This window comes from Camellia sinensis, chromosome 4 (assembly GCF_055761805.1).
Source record: "Camellia sinensis isolate YWXY chromosome 4, ASM5576180v1, whole genome shotgun sequence".
Lineage (NCBI taxonomy): Eukaryota > Viridiplantae > Streptophyta > Magnoliopsida > Ericales > Theaceae > Camellia > Camellia sinensis.
Window position 1 is genome coordinate 168,261,455 of NC_138964.1, and position 25,892 is coordinate 168,287,346.

Here is a 25,892-nt window from a genome sequence, read left to right on the forward strand (position 1 = left end):
TGACCTTCCCCCTTCGTACCCAAGTTCCCGAGCCGAGACAACTTTGGTGATGACGGACACGTGGCCTTAGGTACGAGTCAGGATTTCCTAAATTTTCCAAAGCAAAATATTTAAATGGCGACTCTGAAATCTGGCAAAGCAGTCCATGTTTGGCACTTCTTGATTAAAATCAATTTTTCAAAACGATTTGCCGGATTTGGACTCTTTGGTGATTTATCAGTCTTACATTGCACTTTGTGAGATTAGATTCAGAACCGTGACAGGAGTCCGAACTGTAGTAGCTAGAACTACAATTCGCCCCCTCTCCGAAAAGAGGGCGCGTGGAGCGAGTTCGGGCGATCTACAACATTATTATAAATTTTGAAAATAATTTCTATATTAGTTGTAGAACAGATAATGTGAACATTTAAAAGGTTTTTATAAATTTTAAATTCTATTGAATCGTTTATCATATTTAATAACACATAATTTTAAATCTTGAAATGGAAAAATATATATATTTTTAAAAATAATAAATTATGGAATAATTAGAGTTTTTTTTATTATTATTATAATTAGATTTTCATAAATTGTTTCCATATTAATGGCGCACATATTTAAATTTTGAAATAATTGAGTGTACTTTCCTTTTAGAAGTCATGATTTATGGAATAATTTGAGTTTAATTATTATGGTTAAATTAGTGTTAACCAATAAACTTTTTTAAAAATAAAATATAATTAGATTTTAGTGAATTACTTCTATATATAGTGGCATACAAATTTAACTTTTGAAATAGTTGAATATACTATCCTTTTAAAAATCGTAATTTTTGTAATAATTAGAGTTTTATTGTTATGATTAAAGGAGAGTTTAACCAATTGAATGTTTTTATTATTCAAAAATCAAAAATTATAAAATTTAGTTTGATGGTTTAGCACTCTTATAAGGCTCCTCTCGCTAAAAACTCATTTTCATTTGTACAACATATAGATATAAATTTTAGCACAAATAATCCTTTCCAAACAAGGCTGGTGTTATACAGCCATGTGGGACCCTTGATCTTGATAACTTGGCTAGCCGCTTAGTTTTATGCTATTTGAGTCTTGGGAGAAGTTATTGGTGGGACACCGTCACGTGGTACTTCAATAGTATTGTGATTGATGAAAAAGATGAGACTTACGAATTTATATTAAATAATAGAGAATATGAGATATATAGGGAATTGTAATTAGAAGGCATAACCACATGATACCCTTAAACCAACCAATAATTTTTCAAGTCCGGGCTGCGACTCAGTTCAACCATTGACCATATACTCTGGATCGGCCAGAGTTTAAATTGGAAGCCATTATAACCATTGAAATATAATTTGATGGGCAGAAAAATTATTTCAAAATTTTAATCATACAATCAAATATTCAATTTTGTTACTTGAAAGAGGTGAAAAAGAAGATGAGTATTTAATTGTATAATTTATTTTTTTTTGATCGACAAATGAATTAATTTTTTTCAGAACAAAAATTAATTATTAATTGCTAACACTTTTTAATACAAATGAATAATACATGAGGTTTAAGTATTATGTCAAATCTAGGCCTTCTGTGTGCTTAGGCAAAAGCAATACAAATAATTCTTTCATCTTCATACAATCCCCCAACCATAGACCCAAAAAAATAAAAAACTCAATTCTAAAACCATAAATTTGAACCAGCAATGTTGTTACATATTAGCAAAGAGAAATGCTTGTCGTACAAAGGGAATACTACAATCACAAAGAAGTTATATACTTCACTGGTTCAAAATTGTGTATCATGTCATCTTCCACCAGACAACTCAATAGCATCTTGATTGTAAGTTGAATCCTCTCCCCAATCAAATCTTCTGTGTAGTCTCTCGTACTCTTGTCTACGATTAACTTCTACATGCTGCCATTCTTCCCACCTTTCAGCCAATCCCTCTCCTTCCAGCATCCGAACCACATCTGACATTGCAGGACGGTCCTCAGGTGATCCTTGTGTGCAGAGTAAAGCAACCTTGATCATCATCTCTACTTCTAGGATGTTGTAGTTCTCATTCAGGTTCGGATCTACGATGGCATCCAGTCTATTCTCCCTTTCCAGTTTCTTGACCTTCAAACAAAAATAAACAAATTAACTATAACAGTAAATAGTAAAAAGCAAAGAGGCCGGATAACCAAGGAAGTAAAGAATTATGGTATTCAAAAACTACATGGAAATCCAATATCCCAAAAGTCCAGTTTTTCCAGAGCATCAGAAACAAATGACTGTCCGGTTGAATTAAATGAGTACCAACCAGTGGCAAGGGAGATGCTAATCAAAGTAGATGCTTTTATATAGATGTCTGAGATAACATAGCAAGATTTATGTTTCAATGAACAAGATTTATAATGGGCTCAGCTCTCTGAGATAACAAAGGAACCCAAATGGCAGGGTACAACTCGAGCATAGACAGACATGGAAGGAACACATACGAAGATAGTAACATATGAAGGTTATCTTACATGGTCAAGCAATAAAACATCATCTTCTTCTTCCAGGCGTGAGAAGTCTATTGCCCTTTGACCTGTCACAAGCTCCAAAAGCATTATCCCATAACCAAAAACATCTGTCCTTTCTGATGACTTCCCAGTGGACAAGTACTCGGGTGCTATGTGACCCATTGTTCCACGAACTTGAGTTGTCACATTAGTCCTTCTCACATCCACTAACTTTGCCAGGCCAAAGTCACCAACAACTGCTTCAAAATCTTCATCTAGTAACACATTAGCAGCCTTAACATCCCGATGGATTATTTTGGGATTACAATGTTCATGAAGGTACTCTAGCCCACGAGCTGTGCCTAAAGCCACTCGTTTTCTTGTAGGCCAATCTAAAACAGGATCCCCAGGTTTAATCTCTGCATTCAGTGTTTAAAACTAGTCAAACATCATCAGAAAATCCACAAAAAGTTAAATGATACTCACAGAAGAATAAGGGCCATTAAAATTTATATATTTCCCAAGTTCAATTGTATGATTATGTAACATTTCTACTTTTCCAGAAATGAAAGCAGGGGTGTTAGTTCAAAAGACTCGTAAACTTACACAATAAAGATGGTGACGATGATACAAAATTCTCAGTACTGGTACTCAGTCGATCTTGTTCTAGCCGCTTTCGGCTTCAGGGAAAATTTACAGCATTTATTTTATTTACAGTGGTCACTAAATTCTGCTCAGTTTGTCAGTCAACACACCTTTTCTGGCTAAAATGGCCTCAAAAGAGACATTTGTAAGAGTGTAATCAGCTCTCATGAGATTCTCTACAAAGAGTCCTCCAATAGAAGGTCTAGATTGTATGGCTTGAGCTTCTCTACTGTTTCAGTTAGGGATGTAAGAAAAATCGAACAAATCAACCAAACTGATTGAACCGCCAAAACGGCGATATTTAGTTTGTTTTTTAATAAGAATTAATCTGTGCGGTTTTTAAATTTTATTTTTTTCGGTTTTCGGTTCAATATCTGTTCAAACACCTTGTGTACCGAACTAAACTAAAACTGACCGCTTGAACATATATTGTATTTATAATATATATATATATATAATCTAATAATATAATGGTATTAATAAGTATAATAAATTATTAACCTTAATTAATTAACCTTATCATCTTTATATTCTAAATTTGTAAACTCTTATTATATATAATCTTAACTCTAACTCATTATTCTTGAAATTTTAGTATTTTTTTATTTTTTTTTTGTTAATTTAGGAATTGAAAAGTATTTATTAAATGGCTGGATTGGATATGTTTGAAAAGGTGGACAAATAATTAATTTAATGTTTTTATATGGATTAGTAATTATATTTAAAAATAGCTCAAGTTTGAAAGGTCCTAAACCGATTAAATCACATCGAACCAAACCGTTTCAATTGGTTCGTTTATATGCGGTTTGATGGGAGAAGCGGTCTGCATCAGTGTTCAAAATAATAAAACCGACATTATCGATTCAGTAAATTTTTTTACCTAAATACCGACCGTACTGAACCGATTACAACCCTAGTTTCAAGAGAAGATAAGATATGGTTGGAAGTCTTTTCTTAGGAAGGTTGGGAGGTGCTAAGAGAGGATGGGATGTCTCTGATAATGTTACGGCCCTTCCATGAGTTTGGGTCCTTTGAAAGGAATCTCAATGCTACGTTTATAGCCTTGATTCCTAAGAAAGGTGAGGCTCAAGTGATGTTGGACAGTGTTAGATTTTGAAAATAAAGGTCATTTGGTGGCCTAGACAGTGAGTAATTTAGGGTTTTAATAGTTAAATTGAAGGCTAATAGGTAGGGGAATGGATTAGGGTTAATTTGGGGGTGATTGAGTAGGATTTTGAGGTTGAAAAGTGTACTTTTAGAGGGCTATGAATGGGAACCCAAGAATGGTAACTAGATATGTGCGCAAAGAAGAAGAAGATAGGTCTAAGAATCACTCTTAGGATCCCTTAGGCATCGCACCTAGGGTTTGAGTGCATCACACAATCCATAAGAAAACTTCAAAACTCTTGAAATTCTCTAAAATATCAACTCTATTGAATTAAAAGTATTAGAGGACTTTTATATAGACTTTTAAGACTTCCTTAACCAACTAGGATTCAAAATAGGAACTATTAATATATTGACTTCCAAAACCTATTTCGGACCAAATAAGAAACATATATAAAAATCAATTAAATAACTGGACCCACAAGACAACCCATGAGCGCCCCCTACAATTCATGTCAGCAAATATAAATATTACCAAAATATCCTTGACCTAAAAGTCCTAGAAAACATGAAAATAATCATAAAATGAGACTAATAATGCTAGAAACATGAAAATGTGTGGTTTCTATTGGTTTTTTCTTTAAAATCATGTCAATTTTCAAACATCATCACTTCTTTCAATTTATTCTTCCTTGAGCTTCTTATGCTCTGCACCACTGGGGGGTTGAGGGACTTTTTGCCTATCAAATTGTTGAGGTTTATCTACAAATTGCCGGCGAAGGGGCTATAAGATGGAACAGGGTTTTGAATGGCATCACTCTAATGCTCAGAATGATTTTGTGGGAGGCAACCAAATCCCCTTAGTCTATGGTTCTACCTCTATTCACTGCTTGTTTTTTCTATTTTATCTCTCTTGTTCTTGTGTTGCATAACAATTACTGGTTATTACTAACATTACATATGGATCCTTTATCTAAATATATATATATATGTATATGCATATATATACCTAAAATGCAGATACACATGGTACTCAAAAAAATTAATAAAAGAATAAACCTATATTACACCCAAAAGAGAAAAAAGAAAAGCTAAAGGATATCTATTAGCATCTCTTATTTAGATAAATATATTAAAGAACTACCACCTCGTAAACGATAGGCAACACTTAAGTTCTGCATGAAGGGATACACCAAAAGGCGTTCTGTTGGTGTTGTGCAGAACCCAATCAAGCGTAAAAGATTCTTGTGAACAGCTACACTAATCATCTCAACTTCACGCTGAAATGCTGCATCTCCACCAGGACTCTCATAATCAATCAATCGTTTCACAGCAACTTTTGAATTGTCTGAAAGCACCCCTTTATAAACCTTTCCAAAGCCCCCCTGTCCGAGGACATTTTTCTCACTAAAGTTGTCCGTAGCTAGCTGTAATTCCCTCCAAGAAAATCTTTTTAATTGGCCAAATGCAATTTTTCTGTCAACTTCACCTGTGCATGCAACAAAAATAATCCATCAGCAAATACACAAAGGAACCCAAGTCGCATCTAAATTTTATGTCTAACAAACAAGTGTTAAAATTCATGAGAGAGCTAGATGCTAATAGTAATACACATAAGAAAAAAATATGTCAAAACACACAGTGAACTACCTAAATTATAATTAACCATGTAAAGGCCGTAACAAACTATTAAACTAAACCAACTAAACTTCAAATTTCATATTTGTAGCTGGTAATATTATTTTGAAAGTCAGTTTACAATCAGTTTTAATACTAATTAAAAATATTTTGTTTCCTGAACAAATCAGATCAGCCTCCACAAGTTTTTTAAAATAATAGTAAACATCCCTATCAAATTGCAAACTATGTTTGTCGAATTCCTTGGAATCCCCGGGCACTGCTGGCGAAACCACCCTGGCCGTAAACTCATTTCCCAACAAAGAACACGGGCTATTGCTCTGTTGTTCTGGTTTAAACTGCGCAACTTACAGGGCATGATTTGCTAACTGCTGACCAGCATTGACCAAGATCGGTGGCAGGTTAAAACTGCTAAACCGCATTGACCAAATTTGGTGGCAGGTTCCCTCTCCTGCCACAAATACCTGTCCCAGAATGTTGTCATCAATTAATCTAGGGTTGACAACAGGAAGAAAGGCAGTCAAAATAATCAGATGACTTTATCAATATTGTGAATACCGCAACGAGTATGGTGCCGTTTGTATCATCGGTATGGTATGTACCGGCACTAGTTAGTTTTCAGATACTGTTTTGCATTTATCGCTTTAAATAATATGTAATTCATTTAAATTTTTATAAATTTTAATGAATCTATTATGATAATGAACATGATTTTTATATATATATATATATATATTTAATACAAGTGTGTCCAGCACCTAAAGAGGCTACATACATAACATGTGTGTTTACGTCTAACAAACCCAAACAAGCCTCAGAAAACTAATGGGTGGGTGGGCCAGGCAAACAGCTGCAAGGCACAAAGAGTAACTTTTAAACTAGGCTGTCATGTTTTTTCTTCACTTTCATATCTCAGTAAAAGAAGTTCAGAGTCCAGACTTGCCAATGACTTCAAACGATCCTGTGATACACCGTGCAACTGAGCAGCAACAGCGAAGACAGAGGATAAGCTACTGAATATTCAAATCTCCATTACTTGGTATGAATATATATATAGATAAATAACTGTATATATATAGCTGAATAATATATTTGTACCAGCAAATTTAGCAGAATGCATGTTTTCTGCTGGAATTTACTGGCATATTTCTTCCGAAACGATATGTTTGGTCTGGTACGGTTTCTACAACATTGAACTCAATATATCATAACTTTTATGAAATTAAGGGTTAATTTCTTGGTCAGGTTCCTAAAGTAAAGTGTGTATACAACACGAAACCAAAAGAAAAGGTTAAGCTTGTGCAGAGAGCAGGGCAAACTGGATTTTATAGAAACCAGTCCATTCAGCATTAAGTACCATCTGATGCAATGATTGAATAGGGTTAAATGATAGATTCATATTTTATCAGATATGAACTTATAGAATCCAGCCAGTCAAATATCCAGTAGCAATGGCAATCAATCTGCCCCTGAACTACCAAGCAACACAAACCTGCAACATCTACAAAGACATCACGCCGGTATCCCTTACACCTGCCCTTCCACAGAAGTAACACCAGGCCTCCAAAAATAAGAGAACCTGTAACTCCACCAACAATTGCAACTTTAGTTCCAATCTTTGGTTTATGAGAAGAACCTGCCAACACAGCCATGTCAAAAAATAAGCTTTCCCAAGAAAGGAAGAATTGAACAGCTGCACATTTTTACAATATCATAAGATCGAGTTGTGTGAAAAGATTAATTCTACTACCGCCACTATCAGATGCACAAGGGTGGGTGAAATTCATGCCACAATTCAAATGATTTCCTGTAAAACTGAAATGATTAACAGAAGTCAAATCAATTTCAATGCTGATTAACAAGAGAGTGAGAGAGACTAAAGAAGCAGAAAATTATCAAATTAATGAGAAATTTACTGCTGACTGTCTGAATTAGGAGCTAATATTATTGGGGGAAAAATGCTGTTCATACTTGTATTTTGGAACTTGGAATAAATGCTCAGGTATTTGACCACTAAGACCATTTGAAGCAAGCTGACTGCAAAAGGAAGTTTCAATTATGGCATCGGAAGCTGGCAAAATTTGTTTACTATACAAACTGATAATCTACAAAACTCTAACTGTAGAAGCAATTTAACTCAATTCAATCATAAATCTACAGGGAAATCAGAAGTGAATCATATAAGATTTAACACTTACAGATTAATCAACCTGGGAAGACCTGAGAGTGAGTCAGGGATAGGCCCCGTGAGATTGTTTTGATTCAAAATCCTGTTAGCATAATCAAGTGAATGCACTTCTAATGATAAACTTTCTAAAACAATTAACAAGAGCTTATAAAAAAATGTTACAGAAATACTAATGTAATGCAGAAAGTATCACATACAAGAATTGAAGATTCTTGAGATTGCCAAGAGAAGATGGTATTTCACCAGTTAAACGGTTATTATCCAGCTCCAACATAGTCAAGCTTGTTAAATTTCCGAACTCTTTTGGTATCACACCAGTTATACCATTTCCTTGCAGTGAACTGAATGATGAACACTTCTAATATGTATCAATTAATAAAAATCAAGCATATTAATAGAAAAAATAAGAGTGATAAATTTCTCATTTGCACACCTGTCACTAGATAGAGAAAAAAGATTCATCCAGAAATAATACGAGAATGTTCTTTGAAACCCAGGGGGCCATGTTCCAGTACTAGTCCAGTACCAAGAAGGTTTTTGCTCAGCGAATTTTATGCTAAGTAAATGCACTTCTAATGATAAACTTTCTAAAACAATTAACAAGAGTTCACAAAAAATGTAACATTTCAGAAATACTAATTTAATCAAGGTTCTGAAAAGCGGTTGCGGTCGCCGTAACGGTGGCGGTGACGCAATTGCAGTTGCGGAGTGTAAAGGCCATAGTGCAACGGTTGCGGTAACCGGAACCGTGAATTTTTTTATTTTTTGCACAATTTGAAAAAAACTTACCGATGCGCATATTTTTTTTCCATGATCATATTTATTGGGTTAAAAATAAATATTGATAAATTTTTGTAAATTTTCAGGTATGATCCAATATATTTCATATTTTTAAATCACTATAAACTAGGGCTGTTCAAAAATCCGTTCAAACCGGTAATCCGGACCGAACCATACTGAATCATACGGTTTGGTTCGGTTCTATTAAAAATTGGTTCGGTTTCGGATTAAGAAATATGAGAACCGTAAAAACAGTTCGGTTAATGGATTTTATGAAAAAACCGTAGTTCGAACCGAACCGAGTCGAATTTTAAGAGATATATATATATAATATCAAGTTTTATTTTTATTAATTGGTTTTTTATAATTTTAATGATATTATGATAGTATAGATATGTAGTATTAAGTAATGCTTTAATATTATTAGTTTTTATCATGAGTTAAATGTAATTAGTTTGAGTAATTATTTTGCTAATATTAACAATTTATTCTTGTAAATAGAAATTTTTGGAACTGTAAACCAAACCGAAACCGAACCGTTTTTTCGGTTTGGTTCTGGTCTGGTTTTACAAGTGTAACGGTCTGGTCTGGTTCTCAAAATCACAGAACTGTTAGGATCGGTTCGGTTCTTGGATTTTCTCATAACCAAACCAATCCGGACCGTGTACACCCCTACTATAAACTAAGTTTTTTACATTTTATTTTAATAATTAATGACTTTATATTTTATAAAAAATTAATCACTAACTATTATATATAAGATAAATAATGACAAAAGTAAGAGAATAAATAAGAATTTAAATATATATATATATATATATACATATTTTAACCAAGCCAAATAGATACTGACCACACTTATTATTATTATTATTTTCAAACAATATACAGGTAGACACACACAAATAAAATGGTTTAGTGATAGCAGCTAAATAGAATAGCATAGGTCTTATAGTTTCAACAAATTAATAACATGTTCTTCATCTTCCCTCTTCTCTCTCTCTCTCTCTATCTCTTGCTCCTCTATTTTCTCTCTTTATCTTCCCTCTTCTCTCTATCCCTCTTCCCCCATTTTCAGCTTTTTTTTGTGTGTTTTTTCGAAAGAAACAGTTTGGAACCGTTACGTAACGGTGCGTAACAAGCCGTTACGACCGCTACAGCAGCCGCTACGGCCGACACACCTGTGAATCTCAATCACACTGCAAAAGCGGCCGTAACGGGTGGCGGTAACCGTCAAAACCGTTACGTAACGGTTGCGGCCGCTTTTTAAAACCTTGAATTTAATGCAGAAAGTATCACATACAAGAATTGAAGATTCTTGAGATTGCCAAGAGAACCAGTTAAATGATTATTATCCAGATCCAACATAGTCAAGCTTGTTAAATTTCTGAAATCTTTTGGTATCTCACCAGTTATACCAATTCCTTGCAGTGAACTGCATGATGAACACTTCTAATATGTATCAATTAATAAAAATCAAGCATATTAATAGAGGAAATAAGAGTGAAAAATTTCTCATTTGCACATCTGTCACTAGATAGAGAAAAAAGATTCATCCAGAAATAATATGAGAATGTTCTTTGAAACCCAGGGGGCCATGTTCCAGTACCAAGAAGGTTTTCGCTTAGCAAATATTAAATTTTAACAGCTGTGAGGCATCTCTTTTATGTGGCATCACATAGAACTGAACCAAAGATCAGTATGCAAGTCAGAAAGAGAAACCTAATTCAGAGAGAGAAAATTGACAGTCCCTTGTAATATTAATCGAAAATCCATCTACATCAGCTTAAAAATTATTTGGGAAAATTTTAAAAAAAAAAAATGGTTTGACCTTGGAAATAAATCAAACCCTGATTTTTTTATTTGATCCCAATCTTAGCCAGCCGTTTGTCTCCGTCTAAAGAAACTAATGGAATTTTTTTTTCCAATACACGTGGCATTATCTTATTTAATATTTGAAATTAATATAATTATCAATTTTTTGCACCACACAAAATTACAGCCATCATTTATCAATACCGATTTTAATCTTACCATGTAATGTATCACATATTAGCACACCCTCCTTCTCCAACCCTCGCGCAGCTTACCCAGAAGATGCGCAAAGCAGAGGATGGCAAAGAGGACAGAGATGAGAGCGGAATAAAGGTCTGGACAGCGGCGGTGGCGGAGATGTCCAATCTCACCGGAAAATATCCCAACAGCCATCCATGCCTTCAATCACAGATGAAATCCATCATTTGCAAATACATTGTGATACACAAGTCAATCGAAGGCCTCCCATCCCTGGCCTCCTTTGCCGGCTACACCTCAATCATAAACCTCTTTCCGCCATCTCCCTCCCTCTCTCTCTCTCTCAATATGTATATATATGCATGTATATTTTCCCTCTCCTCTCTCCCTTTCTCTCTAGTAGCTGCAGAATTGTTGCAATGAATCTGAAATTGGTGTGTGAATAGAAATAGTGGGATCCTTTGATTTGCCTCTATATTTACTAATATGTATATGTAACCAATATGATTTTGGGATCCTTTAATTTGCCTTAATGTAGTGTTTGTGATTCACATTATACTCGATGTTGTCATTGTCATGGTCACTTATGCTTCTGCTGCCAAGACTGTTATTAGGAGGTTTGGATCTTCCAAGGCCTTGCCAAATGTGGCCGCTGCTGGGCTGTAAACATATGGTAAGCCTGGTTATGTGCATCGGGTTACAAATGATGTTTCTCCATCCAAGCCAAATTCTATTCCCTCTGGATCTGTAGCTCCTACTTCTGATTTTCATGAGGCACTTACTACTCAGATTAGCGAGCTTACTTCACTTGTTCATTCTCTTCATGATCCTCTACCCCCATCTTCCACTACCACAATGGCTAGCAAGTTTACTCAACCCTGGCTCATAGATTCTGGAGCTAGTTCTCACAAGTCTGGTAATTCATCCCTTTTCACTACATTACATCTTGTTACTCGTCATGTTGTTCTCACCGATGGGTCCTCACGGCCTGTTACTGCGAAGGGTACTCTTCATTCCACCACATCTCTATCTTATGTTCCTAATTTTCCTTTCAATTTACTTGCTGTTAATCAGCTGACTAAGGTTTTAAATTGTTCCATAACCTTTTCTCCTACCTCTTGTGTCATGCAGGACCTCACAACCAAGAAGATGATTAGCTCGGGGCATGAGAAGGGCAACTTATACTACCTGGATCCTGATCGCTCTCCTCTCCCTCCATCCATTGCATTAAGCACTACTATCTCTCCACTTATTGACATTTTCGCCTAGGTCATCCGTCTTTGGCTAAGCTTAAGTTAGCAGTTTGTTGTTTGAGTCATGTGTCTAAGCTCGAATGTGAAGCTTGCTAGTTAGGAAAGCATCACCATAGTTCTGTTCCTAGTAATAAATCCTTCTTTACACTTTACAAATTCGTATTATGTTGTATATTTTTATTAACTTTGAATGAAATATTCATATATATGACATAAAATAAATATATAAAATCATATATTTTGTGCATATTCCCCATGTGTCGTGTCCTATAGGTTTTGAAAATTGCCATGTCGGCTTGCTTGTGTTGTGTCTGTGTAATATCATGTGTCCATGCTTTTAAGTTCTATAAACTTATATATAAAATCTTCAACTCCCAGGAACAATATTCCAATGCAAAAAGTTAACACAAATAGCTTCAGGAATATTAATTGTAGCCAGCCTGTAGTTCTCTAAACATACAGTGTTTGAAGGGTATTCAGAGCTCCTATTTTAGGGGACAAGGATCCAGAAAACCCCATGGAGGACAATGATCTGCAAACAAAAAATATAATAATCAAACATCAGATTTAAGGTCTGAAGATAGGAAACTAAAAAGTGAAGAATTGATTCATAAGCCATAACCTCACTGAAATGCTGAAAACATTCTAGTATCATGCATATCATTGTCAGAAGAAAATCAAAAATTAATCAGAGCATTACTTACACAAGAGTGACATTATAGTTGGAGTCACAGGTAACTTTGGTCCAAGTGCATGGATTCACTTGATTTTGATTCCAATTTTTAAGCTGATCAGTTGAAGCATTCAGCGCATCCTTCAATGCAATGAGGGCATCCCCTGAAACAGACCTCGTGATTAACCATCGAATCAAGCTATCACCCCTAACTAATGAGAATTATAAAGCAAATTCTGAAAACTCAGGTACAAGCAAATGTAAGAAGCCAAGTAAGATGCATGTAATACATCCCATCTATTACTAATCTCAATATGTGCTGTCACCAAAAAGTGCCAGTTTCACACAGATCAAGCATTTTGAAAAATGCTTCCCAAAATATGGAACGCCTAATTCCAAAAACATTACATGCGTAATGTGCATTGTAGATTCGACAACAAATTCTTACGAGTAAATGAATAGTGTGCATTTTGAGCATAATAATTTTCATTATTCATCTTCCATTAAAAGAGAGCAACTTTTGCAATGAGAACTACCACTGCGTACTCCACCCAAGTCATCTATATAAGCCTACCCCTACACACACTCTGAAGAATGTGAAAGTATTGCATTTCCATGTCCAAAACCCTAATCCAGTTTAATGAAAGTTCTTACTCCCTTTAGAATTGTTTTTTTCCTTTTTTCGCTAATTTTTATATAACAAAATAATTGTCACTGATAAAAAAAATAGAAATTTAATATCATTTGATAGAATTCTTTCAACCATAAAAGGATTTAAGAAAAGTGAATAGTCCTTTGGCTTTGTTGTGTACATTTGCAAACGATGGAGGCCCAATTTGAGAGTATATTTTCCAGTGATTCAACCCACTGATGCCCACTACCCAAGGTTCGCTGAACTTCCAAACAGGTGACCAATCACTTCTTGGATAAATTCAGTTAAGTCTTATGTTATTTTATCCCAAGGGCATTTTTGTACTTAGGACTTGATTAATATAAAGGTTAGTAGATGAGAGAGAACCTTAATTTTTTACTCTCTTCTCATTGTCGCATGACAACGTTTGTCTTTCTTTTCCTCCCTTTTCTCTCTTTTTTCCGTTTTACTAAATCTAACTGTTCATTATGTGAAAACTAAGACACACAAAACACCAACATTTCAGAGACTCCTAGACACATGTTAAATACCCCATGGACATGTCAATGATTCAAAAATAAATTCAATCATTTTGGACCATTTGACAACCCATCTTAAATACTACCCAACACCATCCAAAGTGTCCAGCATTTCTTTCATTATTTTTTATTTTCTGAAAAACTTGCATTAACCACATGGAACCACAAGTACACAATGCACACTTCTCGGAATAAAATAGGATCACTTTGTAAAGGCGTAGCAACAATAATCTAATAAACTATTTGAACTTGACTTCCCAGTTCATGTGATTCTCAACACAAAAAACTTCAAAGACTAATCAAAGTTGTATAGCTGAGACATACATCAGATTATATTCATATATTTTGTCCCTGCCATGTTAATGGCTTGCATTTTTGGGATTTGATGCTCCAGCATGTATGTTTTGAAATAGCGTGTTTGCATCCGTGTCCCATATCCATATCTTTACTACATTGTGAAAATATGTTTAATAATTTTGGACACTTTGTCAACGCTTCTCAGATACTTGACCAACATCAAATGGAAGCAATGTCAACACAATCTCGCTCTTGCAATAAATTTTTGGAACCCACTGTAGGCAAATAAATTATATTGATCTAAGTTTTTTTTTTAAAAAAAAAATACAAACATGATGGAAGGAAAAAGAAAAGAAGAGGAGAATTAGATGTTATTTTATTTTTTGGGGTAAATTACACTTTGCCCCTTTATATTTGGCCATTTTCCCACTTTGGACCTCAAAGTTTTTTTCCCCCACTTTGGCCCTTCATGTTTCAAGTTTTTCCCAATTTACTCCAAAAGCTATCTTATGTCCAAAATTTGACAAAAAATGACACATTGATAGCCACTTGGCATAAAAATATTTTATTATACATATCTCACACTTCTGACACAAATCCAAACCCCAGTATAATAAGCTATTTTTTGTCATGTGGCAACTAACGTGGTATTTTCTGTCTAATTTTGAATATAAGTTAGCTTTAGGGGTAAATTAGGAAAAAATTGAAACATAAAAGCGCAAAGTGTGTGTGTGTGTGTGTGTGTGTGTGTGTGAAAATGGAAAAGCGTAATTTACCCTATTTTTAAAAAAAGGTTTCATTGTTGGGGGGCTAATCTTATTTTACACCCATAATAACATAAAACAAACTACAAACATAACCAAAACTGTTAAAACTATTCTTGTAACACTTCTGCTGAAATTATAATAATTGAATTACGCCATCTCTAATAACTTAAGCTTTTAGAACAATTTGTTGTTAACATAGTATCAAAGTATAAGGATTCAATCTTACCTTGTAACCACTAAATATAGTACTAGCTCATGGTTTTCCCATCCACGGAGGGAAGTTCAAACTACAAATGAGGAGGTGTGTCAAAAATATCAACAAATAAGTCACACCCTCCCTAAAAATTTAACCTTTTGGAGTAGTCAACACATGAGGTCATCAGTACTCCCAAAAGCTTAAACTATTAGAAAAGGAACCCTATGATATTTAGGTTATATATATTTGTACTCAGAGATTCATTTGAAATACACAAAATATATGTTCTTTGTTATCAGATGGCATATTAAGCTCTCCAACTCCCTCCATCACGTGAAATCCCATCTTACACGTGAAGATATGGACATTCAAACATGTAAAGAAACCAAATGCCAACAGAGAAACAACTACAAATGGAGAGCCTCGAACCAAAGACATTTTGCACCTAAGCTCTGATAACATACAAGATTTGGGGAAAAAAATTTCCATACATTTGGTATTTTTAATTAAGGGTAAAAAAAAAATTATGGCATTAACACAACACAAATCAAGCATGGACCGAAAGTGACATGACACGATAACACGAAATAATAAATGGGTTGGGTTAGTGTTGAGATAATTCCAACACAAATTTAATCCGACATGACACAACATGACACGACGCCCACCCCTACCTAAAGGTTATCGTTATTGCTACACAATACTAATAGTATGTTGAAATTACACTGACTACCCCATGGTTTGTTGAAAATAGAGACATCACCTGTGTTGTATTGAAAATTACACTCACCTCCACTGTCAGACATTGTCTGATAAAGGCATTCACGGAGGTTACTAAATTACATTTTTACCCTTTTTGAGAAAGTATCTTGTAATGTGAAAACAAATTTTTTTTATGTCAAAAAGTCAACTAAATAACATAGAATAGTCTTCCACTCAATCTTTATCTCTCCTAAAACCTATCACCACCTTCCCCCAAGATCCCATCAACACTTTGCACCACCACCAGCACTAGTTTGTATTTTTATTGTTATTTTCTTTTATAGTGATACCATAATAACTTTAAAACTCAATTATCTCACAACATAAATGGCATAAAACAAATTATTCACAGATTTTTGAACTTGATCCTCGTATTTCATTTACCGATTTCTCGCTTAAAGCTCGACAAATAAAATCATTTTTTATGTTTTCAAAAAAATCTTAAGTTATGATATATATATATATATATATATATAATTATGAGGAATTACATTGTTAAATTTTGAAACATGGGGCAATGTATGATGAGAAGCAACAACACTAATACATTTATTTTTCTTCTTTTGTTCGTTTTTGTGAATAACAAATATCAAGGATATGGTGTTCAAAAGCTTCTAAAAAAAAGAGGATATAGCATTCAAAAGTAGTAATAATATTTGTTTTATTTCTACAAATAAGAGTCATGGCAATATTCCTCTACAATGATATATGATGAGTGGAAGATTTACAAAATACTACACAAATTAACTTTAAAAGATGCAGACATGTTGTAAGTTGAAACACTCAAATCTTATTTTACCACTTAATAAATTTCTTCAATGATGGTAGGGCTGACCACACTCAATCCACACCACACCATTATCTTCCTTAATCTCTCCACCCCCCCACCTTTGTAGGGTTGACTACTACGCATTTAGAACTTCTCTTTCTCTGATGATCGCCACTCCTCTCTTTGAGCATCCCGAATTACATCCCTTCTATATCTCTCTCCGATCACCCTATCTCTGCCCAATCTCTCTTTCTCTCAACAAAAACCACAACCCAAAACCCACCACCCACTCATCGCTACTAGCACTACAATCTCTCTCAAACAATGGAACCCAATACCCACCTACTGCCCACACTACTGTAACATCTCTTAACGATCACACCACCCACCTTCCACCACTGGCCAATTCACCACAACCCAATACCACCTCTTTCTCCACTCATCTTCTAATTTCTCTGTCAATCGACAAACCCATACATTTGAATATATATATGTACAAATAAGTGGTCATAGCAAAGGCAACAACATTATTGCATTTGAGCTCAGCATTTCCCACTCTTTCCAAAGCAATCTTTCACTTTCTCTAAAACACACACTCACATACACTATCTTCATGTCTCCTTCAATGGGTTCCTTAGAATAAATAAATTGTGGTTCTATCTATCTCTCACTTTATCTAATTGTCAGTACTCTCTGACCATCAATTTTGCTCTCTAGATCCCATTGTATTCCTCTCTATACACTACAAATTATAATCATTCCACTAAGCCAAATACATAACAATTTAGTAATGGAGCCTTTGGGCTAAAACCTAACAATGGTGATGGAGGTCAACATTGAGCTCAACAATAAGAGTGAGGGATTGTGCATTAAGGTTGGGATAGAGAAGAAAAGTGTGATAGTAGTGTAGGTAAGCTGGGAGAAGAGAAAACGACATATTTGTATTATTCTGATTGATTTCTTTACAACGATTACACAACCTATAGACATAGAAGACAAAAACCCTAAAGGCTACACACTATATGGAAACTACCCAATCTAAGCAAACTTCCAAAAACAAAACATTCCTTTCACCCATCCCCCCAAACTCACGATGCGAGCCTTGAGAATATGTTGAGTTTGTCAAGCAAGAACTAAAAACGAGCGGAAGTATGAATCTTGGTGAAGAAGTCGGCAATCTACAAAGATGAGGAAACATAAGGCAAAGTAATGGTACTGAACTTTAAACTTCCACCGAAGGATCCGTGGGTCAAATTATGGGACCAGTAACATAATCCTATCTTCCTTGACCGGGCAAAAAAATTTTCATTACATTAGACCAATATGAGTAATTATTTCCATGCTATGCTGGCATATCCACATCAGACCATGTTCGTATCTTGTGTCATGAATGTGCTATTTATTAATTATTAAAAAAAAAATATGGATGTGCTATTTAGCACACCCATAGAAGAAAAAGAAAGGGCAAATGGAGAAAGAGAACAAGAAAGAATGAAAAGCAAGGAAGAAAGACAAGTAGATAGCATTATGCAAAATCTTGTGTGTTTGTGTGTGTATATAATATATATATATATAGAGAGAGAGAGAGAGGTGAGGAGGGCGATAATCAGGTTGTGGTTCAACTAGAAACTAAGATCTCTTATAACAATGATGTCAAAGAACAACAGATACTAGGCCCATTTCTTTCTCTTTTCATGAGTGGAGCTGCCATTAAAATTGGAGTATAAATGCTTGGCATTAAACAGTGTCTAATTGAATTAAAACAATGGATAGACATCATACCTTGAGGGTTAGGTGCCACAAAAGAACACAAACATGCCAATACCAGGAGTTCAAAAACCAACTCCATCTTGGAAGGCATGATTTTGGCCAAGCTCAGACTTTATTCTCAGTTCTCAATGCAATAAAATGCATAGTTTTCTTTGAATGAATCCCATCTCTGCAGAACATTACAACATCAAATTAAAAATGAAATTGATGCATGAGTTGAGAAAAAGTTAAAACAGAACAGAAGGTGTAACATCACCCACAAGTACTCATTCTGAATTGGCATCTCAAAATGGACCCTGAATGTACTTATACTAGATTTAATAAACAGGTATTAGAATCTCCAGTCAGGTATTAACGTTTGGGTCCTAGACTCCCTACGCACCATATGTTCAGGTCATTTCACAAATCATGTACTTATAATTATATCTGAGAGATAGAGAGAGGCAACCAGAGGGACGAAACAATTGAAACGCCCAACCCACACTTCTCCTTAAAACCCAGGTATTAAAGAGAGAAAAACTGGAGCCTTATAACCAGCACAGATGGGACAACTCTAGGTGATGAAGGACACATTCCAACACACCCTCCTGAACCACAACATATAGTAGTCGGACAAACGGCACACCAACCATAGGCCCAACCATGCTCTGATACCAAATTGAAAAGCCCAACCCACACTTCTCCTAAAAACCCAGGTAATAATAAGAGGAAAACTGGAGCCTTATAACTAGCATAGATGGGACAACTTCAGGCGATGTGGGATACATTCCAATAAAAACCAAGCATGTAATTTTAACAAGCAATTGCAAATCAAATAAAATTCCTGGAATGAAGTTGCTATCCTACAGCATGCCAGATGTACTTTCTATTATGTCATTTCCCACTAGAAAATGAACTCCTTTTTCTTTCTTTTTTTTCTAGTACCATTACTGGCTTTCTTTGGTTCCTTCTCTAGCTTGTATTGATCACAAATGCTAACATGTGCCATGGATAAGCTGGAAAATCTCTAAACTTGTTTGCAGAAAACTGTAATAACTCAAAAATATAAGGGAATCAAAAAGGACCAAGAAGTCATATAGTTTTCAGTAGCTACAAAACCTACAAAACACCAATGGCTGTTGATTGGACAGCATCTAAAGAAATTAAGTAGGTACTCTCTCTCACTCAAGTAGTAGTCGACTACCCATCAATTACAGTTAGATTTAGAAAGAAAAAATACGAATGAAACTAAAGATATTAAGAGAGATTGAAAGAGATAAAGAAAACATTGTGAGCCAAAAGAGAGGAACTTGCAATTTATACCTAAAATGGCAAGGCTAATAGGAGGCTGACACATGGAATCATGTTTCAGCAAGGGGTGCACAAGGCTTAAGTAGTAGTGTTCAAAGCCTAAGTCGTTGGGTATAACGGCTAGGGGATAGACCTGGTAAAAAGCTAGATAGTAGGAAGCAGTTATGAGCACTGCTCCTATTTTCTCTTAGGTAGTAACCGCCAGACAGAAATAAATTGAAATGGGAATAGGCATTCCATTCCATTCAACCTTATGTTTTGTTGCCTCTTTCATTCCATTCATGTGTACTAAACGTACCCTTAGGGTTCTAATGATTATCATGGAAAAAAGAAAAAAAGTTAATATGGAACTTCACATGAAGCACATTTAGGGCATCACAAATTGAATATTTGGAATAATTTTGAGTCTTTATATCATTATTGTAGGTTTTAGTAGTGAAGGGATATTATGGTAATTTCAATATTCTTGGACATGGGTTGTAGGGTTGCTTATGGGTTTTATTTTGGGTCAAGTTATTAAATGGATCATTATATATGTATTTTATTATATCTAAAATAATCTTAGTGGCCAAAAGTCTAAGTTTGCTATTTTGATATCGAAGTAGAATTTAAAGTCATTAAAGTTTCCTATTATGATTGAAGTAGAACTGGAAGTCATAGTATGTTAGTAGTTGCCAAATATTTTTAGTTTCTAAATTTGAGTTCTAGTCCTTGCAGAATAAGGAGTGTCTTTAGCCTATAAATATGTGTAATCTCAATGATTCAATAGAATAGTTGATATTATGAAAATTTGAGATTGTGTTTCCATGATTGGCCTAACCCTTGTGAAGGTGAAGCACCACTTTCTTTCTCTTCTTCTTCTACTACTTCTCTTTCTTCTCTCTAGCAAAGTTACTCTTCACGTCACTATTCACAGTGCTTAGAACAACCAGTCAACACCCCGCCAACAACCCCTAAACACTTGTGTTTTCATTCTCAAAATCTTACCCTTTCAAAAACCCTAAACTCCTATATTTTTAATACTTTTGCAATTACAAAATCCTAATAAATCCAACCCTATAAGTCTTTTATCACGAGCTCACTACTTGTGGGAAACAACCCCTACTCATCCTACATCAGGTTCTCTCCCTCATTCGATCATATTCATATTAATTGTGCTCAATGTACAAAAATGCCTGTAAAAGAAATAACAAATAACAATCCCCCTCAAATTGGTGCATAGATATGTCTTATGCCCAACTTGTACTCAACAAGATGAAAAACTTTATTGCTAATCCCTTTAGTAAACACATCAGCTAGTTAGTCTTCAAATCTCACAAAAGGCATACATATTAAATCCTTGCTCAACTTCTCCTTAATGAAGCATATGTCAATTTCAATGTGATTTGTCCTATCATGTTACAATTGATTGCGAGTAATATTGATGGAAGCTGTGGTCACCATACAATTTCATAAGACTAACATCATGTAACCTCATAGCCGCTAGTAAAACTTGAAGCCATATAAGCTGACAAATGCCATGAGTCATAGCTCCATACTTAGCTTTGGTAGTAGATCTAGTAACCACAGCCTGCGTTTTACTCCTCAAAGTAACTAGATTCCCTCCTAGTTCTAACCAAATTCTATGCTAGATATTGGGTTGATTCTACGATCCAAAACCCCATATGGTGCCTCTGTAATGTTCCAAAAGAAACAAGATGGATCCTTGCAGATGTGTGTTGAATATTGTGCCTCAAACAAAGTTACAACAAGGAACAAATATTCAATTGTTAAGTTCCAACATGTATACATTTAGGCCCCCCTAAACTACGCTTGTTACATCTATAATCATTGTTATTTGATTGTTCTAATGGATTTGTGTTGTGCAGGTCATTCGAGTCCTTGAGATGAATAGTGGCTTCAATTGGTAAAGAAGGTTAAGGAGAAGAAGGGTTGTTCAAGAGATGATTTTTTATCAGCAACGTCTCCAAGCCATGGTGTATGTTTTTTGTAGATGAATCGTGTTAGTGGATGAGATTAGAAAAGGAGTTAATGTGATGTCCCAGGTTTTGGGGCTTGAATAGTATTGTGTAGCAGGGTAGTATGCTTTTCTTTCGGAGTTTGGTTTACCGTGTTAGGTCGTTGAGATTCTCTTTCTACTCTTACTTAACCTCTCATAACTTTTTCGGGTTATAAACTTTGAGTTTTGGACACTAGAACTTGCCTTGGTTTGCAAAATCATTTTCTGAATTCTGGGCAAAACCGCTCATGCGGAATTGAAAACTGCCTGAGTAGAGATCCTCACAGGGTTTTTCAAACTTTTCAAGGTTTTCTGGGCAGAAAATCGCTTGAGCAGATTTCGGGTCCCGCTCAAGCGGATTTTGGGTGATTTTTCTAGGCAACTCTTTGGAGCAATCCACCATTAAGGCAAAATTTTCCGCTCGTGCGGAATTGTAACCACTCGGGCAGATTTCGCCGCTTCTATCTCGATTTCCATGCTCTTTTCCTCAAAACTGATGCCAAAAGTTGTTTTGCACAGATTTTTCTCTCCTCTCTCTCTCTATATATTCATCTTTTCTCTCCATTCTCTCTAAAAAACACACCCAAATGCAATTTCTCTTTAAGAATTAGCTCAAATCTTCAAGAGTTTGAGGGGGCTTTTTACACCAAATCAAAGAGGGGCGACGAGGGCTACATTTATAACCAATTGGATCATGTTTTTGCCAACATTGATTTCTAGGGTTTTCATTCTCTTCATCTCCCAAGCTTGAGATAGGGATAATTTTTGAGTTACATATATATTTTTGCAAGTTTATATATGTTTTGAGTATTTCCTCATTTTGTGAGTCATGATTTTGGGTTGTTGGACCCTATATGATGTTAGAGGTGGATTTCATCTATTTTTCCCATAAACTTTTGAGAATATGAGTATGTCCTAGGGTGTAGGTGTTGTTTTGGAAAAATCTTTTCAAAAATGGAACAAAAACCTTATTTTGATGAAAACCCTAGAATTTGGGAATTTTGGAAAAAAGTTGTAATATTGTGAAATTGATACTTGATAATTTACCATGCAAGTAACTGATGGATGAAATTCTATAGTTGTATCAAATGAAGAGATTTCATGAGAAAATGAGAAATTATAGAATTGGACAGTTAGAACAATAGTTTGTTGTTGTTATTGTGGAAAGACCAAATACTAAAAATGATATTTAACGTGTGGAGAATACATGAATGTTGATATTGTTATATTGCCTCTTGGAAAAATATATTATGATGTGATAAAAGATGTGAAATTTGATCACAATGGAGGATTGTGTAGATGAATTGAGAAATTTCAAGGCATTGATATAGAAATATATTGCATCAGCACTTGATTTAATTATCACCACCTTCCGAATTGTCATTGTTGAGATGTTTAATATGACACTTTATTATTGCATTGGACATTGCATCGTCATTCCATTTTATCATTAATGCAATTGATTTTGAATATTGCATTGGAAAAAGTATTTCTTTGAGAAAGGGAATTGTTTTGTGAGACAATATCATATGGATTTGTTTTTGGGGTAAAGACATTGATAAATTCGGATAGGGGATGTAATTGGTATTGGTAAAGTTGGCCCGAGTGCCCATGGTGAAAGACCGAAAACACGTGTGGAGGAAATACCACGTGCCTTCTGGTTATCTACCGGTAAGTGGGAATTGGTAGTGCTTGTTATGCCTACTTGCAGACACCAACCTAAGGATTACCTGAGTCGTATTTACTGCCCCTTTGAACTACATTGAAATTATTGAATTGTTAAATTCTCAAGATTGCATTGTGCACAAAAGTTTCAAAAGGTAGAGATGTATGTTTTTGAATCTGGCATGGCATATGCATTCATCCCATGAAATTGTATAAAATGTATATATTTTGTGAAGATTTTTCCTATTTTGTGCAAGAAATGATGTGGTGATTCCGCCGAGTTAGAGGCGTGGAATATGTTTTGAGAGCACAAGGCTTTTTTCTTTTGTTGTAATTGTTTTGACAAGTCAAGGGCTTTACATGTATGGGTTCGGAAAACCATTTTTGTGTAACCGGACTTAAGCCTTGAAATTTGTAGTCCTTGAGGGCATTTATTTGTACATGACTTATTATGCCACATGCTAATGTTAAATGTATACTCACACGTGAAATATCTTTTGTAAATCTCTTGATGGTTAATGAATACATATGTTGGGGATTTGAGAATGACGTCAATATTGAGATTTGATTTCCTTTTACATTAAACAATGGAAGTTGGTGAATTTTTCTTGTGTAAATCTTCGGGGTGTGACAGTTAACATTAAGTTGGAGACTTAGAGAGAAACACTTAAATCTAAAGGATTTAGGATAAGCAGAACTAAGACAAAGTACATGAAATGTAATTTTAGTAACAGTAACAATGGAAGCAAAAAAGAAGTGAAGATTGAAAACCAAGAACTACCTAAGAGTGAACATTTTCACTATTTATGATTGATTATCACAATGGTTGAGGAGATTGAAGCGGATGTAGTCTATAGAATTAAGGTTGAGTGACTTAAGTAGAAGAGTCTGGGGTACTGTGTGATAAACGAGTACCCACTAGACTAAGAAAGTTCTATAGAACGACTATTAGACCAGTGATATTGTATGGAATAAATGTTAGGCAACTAAGAAATAACATGTAGATAAGATTAGCGTTGCTGAGGTGGATGTGTGTCAAAACTAGAAAAGATAGAATTAGGAATGAGTATAGTCATGAATGGGTACGAGTAGCACTGATAGAAGATAAGTTGAGAGATAATAGATTGAAATGGTTTGGTCGTATACAACAGAGACTAACAAAAGCAGTAGTGAAGAGATGTGATACAGTTACGGTAGATGGAAGTATTAGGAAAAGGGCTAGAGTTAGATTGGCATGGGTGAGTGTAGTAAATAGAGATATGAATCTCTTTAATTTGACTAACCAAATGGCCATTGATAGAGTCGAGTGAAGAAAAATGATTTATGTAGCCGACCCCATTTGATGGGACTTAAGCTTGGTTTGGTTTGGGAACATCTCCAGGCCAGAACTTGCGACATCACAGAGACATAATTCCAGTGGAAGTGAATAGAGAAAAATTTAGAAATACTTACTTCTTCCTGTCTTGGCCTAACAAACCCAAGGAAACATTTTTTTTTTCTCATTTTATTTTAGTTTTTTTTTAAATAGTCAAACATTATCAAATCTTAAATCCATTAAACCCAAAAACAATACATTTATAATCTGTACAAGAATAAAAGATAGAGAATTTAATACAAACAAATTCAAATTCACACCAAACCAAAACCAAACAACAGCAGCACTAATTCCAGTACTTGCACATGAAGCAAATGGAATGCAACACCAACCAAATCATAAAAGCAGAACGATTTAATTAAACCCCTGACACGTAATCAATCTAAGGATTAAAAAAAAAAAAAAAAAAAAACACTGTAACTAGCAACAAAGTGCGAAATCGACACGCATATGTACATATAAAAGGAGAGGAAGAAGCACAAGTACCTTTGAGAAGAATGAAGAGTTAGGTCTTTTGATGAGTTTTATGGTTGGCTGAGAAAAGAGAAATGTGTATTAACGGGAACTTGATTCTGAAAGAAGAATCTTCTATCTTAATTTGGTGGTGTAAATTTGGGAGAATTGAAAGAAGCTCTATACGCAATTATTACCAACAGTTGGCTCTCTTTATCTCAATCAATGTATCTAGTCTGTTGACTGTGGTGTAGTGGTAGAGGTGGTCAGTCAAGTGGTGTTGTGGCCCAATAATTTTAAATTGATAGTGCTGGGATTGGGTGTGTCCCACTAGAGTGGTCGTTGCCTTTCAAATCACAAAGAAAAATATTAACCATTTTAAAAATTCTATTAAATTTTTTACTAAATGTCTTATGAGATTGTAAAATATATATTATATAGGTCTTACATTCATATAAAATATTTGATAAAAATTTTTATAATCTCTTAACATTACACATGATTTGTTTGAGATGTGCGTTGGCTTTTTGGTTATTGTTAGTCTGAGACTAAAAAGCCTCTTTTAGAACAAACTTTTTGACTTTTATAAGAGAAAAAATAAAA

At 34.8% G+C, this 25,892-nt stretch overlaps 1 protein-coding gene across 2 annotated transcripts; it reads right to left on the reverse strand.

Moving 5' to 3' along the window:
• Nucleotides 1–1,656: 1,656 nt before the first annotated feature.
• Nucleotides 1,657–25,561, reverse strand: LOC114256461 (putative LRR receptor-like serine/threonine-protein kinase At5g10290). Of its 2 annotated transcripts, XM_082866843.1 has the most exons (13): nucleotides 25,323–25,561; nucleotides 18,520–18,676; nucleotides 12,808–12,940; nucleotides 12,564–12,635; nucleotides 10,141–10,272; nucleotides 8,255–8,398; nucleotides 8,068–8,139; nucleotides 7,841–7,906; nucleotides 7,620–7,684; nucleotides 7,362–7,505; nucleotides 5,379–5,720; nucleotides 2,504–2,898; nucleotides 1,657–2,111 (listed from the first exon to the last, which is right to left on the reverse strand). In XM_082866843.1, the coding sequence occupies exons 2-13, from the start codon at nucleotides 18,596–18,598 to the stop codon at nucleotides 1,797–1,799; spliced, it is 1,959 nt and encodes a 652-aa protein (XP_082722969.1). In that variant the 5' UTR covers nucleotides 18,599–18,676; nucleotides 25,323–25,561; the 3' UTR covers nucleotides 1,657–1,796. The 2 variants fall into 2 exon arrangements, with proteins under 2 accessions (XP_082722969.1, XP_082722970.1); XM_082866844.1 differs by lacking the exon at nucleotides 10,141–10,272.
• Between the last annotated feature and the right edge of the window lie 331 nt (nucleotides 25,562–25,892).

Excerpts from the sequence above, each read along its gene's own strand:
- LOC114256461 (XM_082866843.1), bottom strand. The coding sequence starts at position 18,598 with ATGCCTTCCAAGATGGAGTTGGTTTTTGAACTCCTGGTATTGGCATGT. Across the intron at positions 7,506-7,619 it reads TTGTGCATCTGATAGTGGCG|GTTCTTCTCATAAACCAAAG; the intron begins GTAGTAGAATTA and ends CTGTGTTGGCAG. Across the intron at positions 2,112-2,503 it reads ATGTTTTATTGCTTGACCAT|GTCAAGAAACTGGAAAGGGA; the intron begins GTAAGATAACCT and ends TTTTGTTTGAAG.